General features: G+C 33.3%; 1 protein-coding gene across 1 annotated transcript; it reads right to left on the bottom strand.

Annotated features, from left to right (window-relative positions):
• Positions 1-322: 322 nt before the first annotated feature.
• Positions 323-6,119, bottom strand: LOC129312130 (uncharacterized). The gene is made up of 2 exons (XM_054954727.1): positions 2,784-6,119; positions 323-733 (listed from the first exon to the last, which is right to left on the bottom strand). Exon 1 carries the CDS (start codon positions 4,374-4,376, stop codon positions 2,934-2,936), a length of 1,443 nt encoding a protein of 480 aa, XP_054810702.1. The 5' UTR covers positions 4,377-6,119; the 3' UTR covers positions 323-733; positions 2,784-2,933.
• Between the last annotated feature and the right edge of the window lie 542 nt (positions 6,120-6,661).

The following is a 6,661-nucleotide window of genomic DNA, read 5'->3' as shown; positions in this document are numbered from 1 at the left end:
CAAATTCAAATTAGCATTTATAAGCTAAGATGATTAAACCCTAGATTAAGGAATCTAACCATCTAGTAAAAAGAGAAGGGGATAGGAAACAAAAGACCTTAGCCAATTTGAAGCTCAAGACTCATCCTCCATCTTCATCTCTCTAGGATTCCATAAAGAAACTTAGCCGATCTTCATCTTCAAGAACCCTAGTGATTGATTGCTTGTGAAGGCCAAACTCCATAGCTCTTGAATGATGGAAATGAGCTTCAATCCTTGTGAAAATGGAAGGGATGGAACGAAAATGAAGAGAGGAGAAGAATGGTATGAGTTTTGTGGAGGTTTGGTGGCTGAAAATGGAGGTTAGGGTGCTGGAAAATGAAGAACAAAAGAGAGAAAATGAAGAACACTATGAACAAGAGAGAGAGAATGTGGAAGATGAATGAGATATGTGTTGGATCCCATTTGGGGCTTAAAATGGCGTGCTCCTTGGTGTCTCCCATCAGCTGAAGCTTAATTAAAATAAAGAAAAAGAAATTAAAATGTAAATGGGAGCCTTGTCACACTTGCAAGGTGGCAATTTCCTATTGGTTTGTAGATGATTCAATGTGTGCCTAATTTCCCATGTGTCATCCACATCATTTTAGCTGATTTAACCCCTCAAAATAATCATAATTCACGTGCAAACCATCAGCCATTGACCTCAAGGAGTGTTGACCTCAATTGCCCAATTGATGCACAAGTCACATGCCACCTATGTCACATAAATCACATAATTCAATTAAATAGCATATGATATAATAAAACCTAATTCATGTCCAAAATTAAATTCATAATTAGAAGGGAGAATTTATTAAATTAACCAAGTTTCAGGCTGCACAAAATTATATAAAAATTTTCACACAAAGGCAAACTAAAAACTAGGACAAACTAAGACACTTAAGAAAGTGTTGACTTTTTTATTTAATTACTCCCAAACTAAAATGAATTTTAAAAATATAATTTCACCATTCATCAACTAGACATAAAATGCACTTTTTAAATTTTTCTTGTATATTTTCTCAAAAGTTCATTTTTTTGGACCAAAATGCCTCTAGTACACTGAACCTAGAAACTTAGGCAAAGTTCTAAATCTAATGCAATGTGTGCACATGAAGGTGATAAATCATTAATAAAATGGTCCTAATTGACAAATAAAAGTGGGTAACAAATGTGTTCTATCAATTCCCCCACACTTAGCTTTTGCACTCCGGGCAAAATCAAGTGAAAAAGGTCCCAAAAGAAACTATAAGACAAAGAAATAAGAGAAAAACATTGTTTGAAGTCACTAAAATACTAGCTCATGAACTTCTACAAATTATCAATCAATGTGGCAATAATTAGGAAAGAATTAAGCACATCACAAACAAACCCTTACCAAGAATCAATGTCAAAGAGTAAGCCTCTCTAGGTTAAGTGTTTGCTCTCATCACTTAAAGTGTATAAGGTATTAAATTTCACTCAAAATTTCTTAGGATAAACCCTACTATAAATTTGTAACCCTTCTACATCTCCATCACTAAATAGCACTTGCAATCAAGAATCAAGTGGACTTTATTAGGTTGTGATATAGGTAATGAAAGGATGTCTAAGAAATGCATGTATATAAAAAAATAGGGTTAGCATCAAAATAATACTAAATCAAGATATATCCCCTTAATATGCAAAACATAACCTAACTCAATTAAGTGAACACCTTAACACAATGAGGATGGAAAGAAATGATAAGAAATAATAAAACAAATGGAATGGATGAGCTAGGCAACTTTTTTTTTTCTTTTTTTTTATCTCTTCTTCTTTTTGTTTCTTTTTCTAGCAACTTTATTTCTTTTCTTTTTGACTATATTTTTTTTTTCAAATCTATCTTTGTTTTTTTTTTTGTTGCCCCTAACTCTTTGAAAACAATGGAAGTAATGGATGTAATGGTGTAGCAATAAAGGATAAAGAGTAATGGATAGAAAAATAATAATAGGCATCCACTCATTTGATCTAGGAACATGCAATGAATATTAAAAAGACATATAAAAGTGTAACATGCATTCCATGGGGAAAAATAGGGTGAATATATATATACATATATTTAAGAATCAAACTAAAGGCTCAAAGTGGCTAACAAAGGATAATAAATGATAATAGGTTGGCTATTTGGCTTTTGGCTATTTTTTATGAATGCCATCTCTCATCTCCTATCAAACAAGTGCGAGATATGTGGTCTTAATTAAGAAGTGAAACAAATTCTAGAGGGTAACATCACTAAGGAATTAATCACACATGAGTGTTTAGCCTCTTCCATGAAAGGGTAATATGCCACTCTAATCCATTAATTCAAGGTAAAAGAATATTCACTTCACACCTATTCAATCCTAAAAATTACCACATCTCAAGAATCAAAATATCCATTTAAGAGCTAGGTAATTAAGTAACCTCAAACAAAACAAAACAAAGCAATTTTTTTTTTTTTGCAAAACCAAACAAACAAAACAAAATCTTTATTTCTCTCCCCCACACTTAAATCATGCATTGTCCTCAATGTATGTATAGACTAATGATAAAATAAGGTGTGATCAATAATGAATGCATAACAAAAGTGTGGTCCAAAATTTTTTTTTTGTCAAACTAAAACACAAAACAAAGAAGTCAAATAAAGCAAATAAACTCTAATTTTCCTACGAGGTTCATCTCCCCCACACTTGCAATTTACTCAATCAACAAATCAAAGCATAAAGCAAACTAAAGTAAAAAGCAAGGGTGAAGAAGATACGAACCTAGTTTAAATCTCCACAAGCTCTTGAAGTTAAAATTTTCATCTTTGAGGAGTAGCATGAAGCTACTCATTATCATCTTCATTCCAAGCATCTTAAGTAGAGGCTCAAGATCAATTTGTAATGGCTCCAAGATGTATGGTGTAGAATCTTTCATAACTTCATGTGGTTGATCATCTTCATGATTAGCAAGGTCTCTTCCATTGCAATGATAAATCCTCTAAGTACATGGGGGTTCTTGGCCATATCATCATTTAGACCTATAAAATCAACAAAGAACCCTTCTTCAAGCATATTGGGTTCCAAAGAAGTGCACTCATGATTAATTTCACTCAAACATGCATCATCAATTATTTTATCAAGTAAATGATTGCTACTATTTTCAAGCACAAATGAATTAATTTCTAAACAAATAGGGCATGGAGAATCATGTGAACAATCACAAGTGAATAGGAAATTAGAACAAGTACTATGAAACAAAGCCAACTCATCATCAAAATCATCAAGCATTAAATCAATGTTATTCTCATTACTATTTGGCTTTGTAAAATCAATTCCTTGATTTTCAACCTCCTTGTCATCTTGAGTTATTTTCAATTCCTTGTTCAAATCCTTAGTAGGAGCCACAGCCTCTTCAAGTTGAGCAAGTTTGAAATCAAGAGATGGTTTGGCTACATTGCCTTGTTCACCTACAAAAGAAGGTAAACAACCTTTCTCAAGCACATCATGGTTAGAAGAAACAAGTGCATGTGCACTATTAACAATATCACAAGAAGGAATTGGAATTTCAAGCATACAAGATACATCATCGCCACCATCAACATCCATTTCATTTTCTTTATTCAAGCTAAGTGAAGAGTCAACACTTTCAATGATATTTGAATTTAAATCAAGATAATTATCATGTGAACTCAAAGTGTTTTTCTCCCAAGGGTATACTTTTTCACAATATAATTCATGCTCAAACATCCAAGGTGATTCAACTATAATTTCTTCATCTACGTCATCATCATTTAAATCATTATGCTCATCATTAGATAAAGTCAAATGTGAAGAAGAATCAACCTCAATAGGAATAGGAGAAATTACCTCTTGAAGTAAGGGTTGGATTGACTCCTTCTCTTTTGGAGATTGAGTGGCTTGAGGTGTATTTATATTCTCAATAGCTTCATGAGCAACTTTTTGTGTGTCTTCAACTTGAAACATGTAATTTCTCTCTTGTGAGGCTTGGGCTACTCCATGTGGTTCACAATATCCTTTTAGAATAGGACAATCATAATAGAAGTGGGAGATAGCCTCACAATGCACACAATAAAATTTACCCCTTTGTGCATATAATTTTTCTAGATGCTCAATGTCAATGGATGGTGTACGCTCAACATGAGTGCTTAGATTGGCTTCAAAACTCATGGGATTGGAAAATTCATAATTGTGACTTGGATGGAAATGATCATGATATGGGGGTGGATAATCAAAGTTATATTGTTGAAATTGATTATGGAAATGGGATGTATGGTCAATGTTAAGCGCTGGAAATGGATGGGAATGGATGTCAAATGAATGATGGAATGAATCATGATCATGAAACCAAGCCATAAAATGCAATGAAATTTATATCCACAAGCAATGATTCAAATTCAAGCTCAAAATGATGGAAAGACCAAGGAAGCTCAAATGATATGTCCTTTGCAAGTGTATGAGTGGAAATGCAAGCAAACAAAAATCAAGAGAAATTTTTTTTTCTTTTTTTATTAGAATTAAAAACAATAAAAATGAAAAAAAAAATAAAAAACAACACTAAACAAGTAGAAAGAGAGTTAGAAATGCTCAATCAAGAAGCTTTACAATTCTGGAATTTGCACAGTAGGCTTTTTGGAGATAGTGAACTTGTGGATTTTTTATCAGCCAATCCATATGAGAAATTCGCCTGAAACTTTTACGAGAGAGACAAGAGATATTCATAAAAATTATATAAAAATTTCAGATTACAAATCCCTCCCAATCGTTCCCAGAAGTTTTCACAAGTTGGTCCACAGGTCTGGAGAAACAGGATTTCGTCCAGAAGACCTTCAGAGCTTCTAACAAACTTTCAAATAGGAAAATGGAAAAATTGAAGAAACTCCTAAACACAAGAAACAAAGATAAGACAGTGATAAGAAAAATGAAACTGGAATCAATCAATTTGAACGCACAGAGAGGGAGATATGAAAACTCAAAGTTGAAACAGGGTTTTAGGAGTCCTCTGTAAAGGCTCTCTGGACCTTGTTAAATTGTAAAATTTTCACAGGACACATCCCACATCCAAAATTGACCAAACAAATTTTAAAATGAAGCTAAGATATATATCTTTCAATGAAATAAATTTGAAGTTTAAATTTCCTCAGATTCATTCCCAGTTAATTTTTCAATTTCAAGCAGAGACACTAGAAACAGAGTATCATCAACTCTATACCAAACCAACGAAAATTGCACTAATTTTTTTTCTTTTTTTTTTCTAAAACAGAACAAAAACACTCAAAACACACAAAAGACACTAAACAAAACACAAAACACAAATTTTTATAATTTTTCAAAAAATTTTCCAGGAACACTAAAAATGTAAATTAAGTACTAAACAACCTTAGAATTAAACTTAAACCATTCCCCGGCAACGGCGCCAAAATTTTGATAGGAAATTAGTCGCTTATCCTCAAAATTACACTAAAGCTAACCCTAATACAATATAGGGCCAACCCTAGGTCATCTCCCAAGGAATGGTTTTAAGTCTAACTGAAAGTTATCTAGTGAAATAAATCAACCAAAGTTTGTAGGAATTTAGTTACCTAGCTAATTACCTAATGTGCAAGTAATTAAAATGCTAGTGAAAGTGAGTGAAATGAACTTCCCTTTTCACAATAATGGAACCCTAGAGATTAGTTGATTTTGGACTCATTATCTTCTCATGATTAGGCCAAGTTTAGCTTCCCTTTCCTCTTGACTAAAGCTGTCATGACTTAAGAAAATTATCCTAAGCCAATTAACCTAATTAGCTAACCTCCCTAGGTCTTAGATTAAAGTCCCTAGTTTAATTAACCAATTGGTGAAGACATTAGCCAAGTGATTCACTCAAAATCCTCTCTCAACAGCCATGGTCAAACACATAAATTGAGCAACCACAAGATTATGTCAAGCTACTCAACAACACAAGCATTAACACCACAAGATTATGCAATATTAACACAAGAAATTCACTAATTGAAAAACACAAGATTATGTGCCAAACAAAGAGTGGCAAAATTCAGTCATGGCTGTCCAAGGAAGAAATTAAATGAAACAATCCTCTCTCTTTACATCAACATCAAATTCAAATTAGCAATTTATAAGCTAAGATGATTAAACCCTAGATTAAGGAATCTAACCATCTAGTAAAAAGAGAAGAGGATAGGAAACAAAAGACCTTAGCCAATTTGAAGCTCAAGACTCATCCTCCATCTTCATCTCTCTAGGATTCCATAAAGAAACTTAGCCGATCTTCATCTTCAAGAACCCTAGTGATTGCTTGTGAAGGCCAAACTCCATAGCTCTTGAATGATGGAAATGAGCTTCAATCCTTGTGAAAATGGAAGGGATGGAACGAAAATGAAGAGAGGAGAAGAATGGTATGAGTTTTGTGGAGGTTTGGTGGCTGAAAATGGAGGTTAGGGTGCTGGAAAATGAAGAACAAAAGAGAGAAAATGAAGAACACTATGAACAAGAGAGAGAGAATGTGGAAGATGAATGAGATATGTGTTGGATCCCATTTGGGGCTTAAAATGGCGTGCTCCTTGGTGTCTCCCATCAGCTGAAGCTTAATTAAAATAAGGAAAAAGAAATTAAAATGTAAATGGGAGCCTTGTCACACT

This window comes from Prosopis cineraria, unplaced genomic scaffold (genome assembly GCF_029017545.1).
Source record: "Prosopis cineraria cultivar Desert tree isolate PC_DT_omini unplaced genomic scaffold, ASM2901754v1 PC5, whole genome shotgun sequence".
In the NCBI taxonomy this organism is placed as follows: Eukaryota; Viridiplantae; Streptophyta; class Magnoliopsida; order Fabales; family Fabaceae; genus Prosopis; species Prosopis cineraria.
This window is presented reverse-complemented; position numbering and strand designations above follow the sequence as displayed.

Coding starts and splice junctions, on each gene's coding strand:
- LOC129312130 (XM_054954727.1), bottom strand. CDS start 4,376: ATGGCTTGGTTTCATGATCATGATTCATTCCATCATTCATTTGACATC.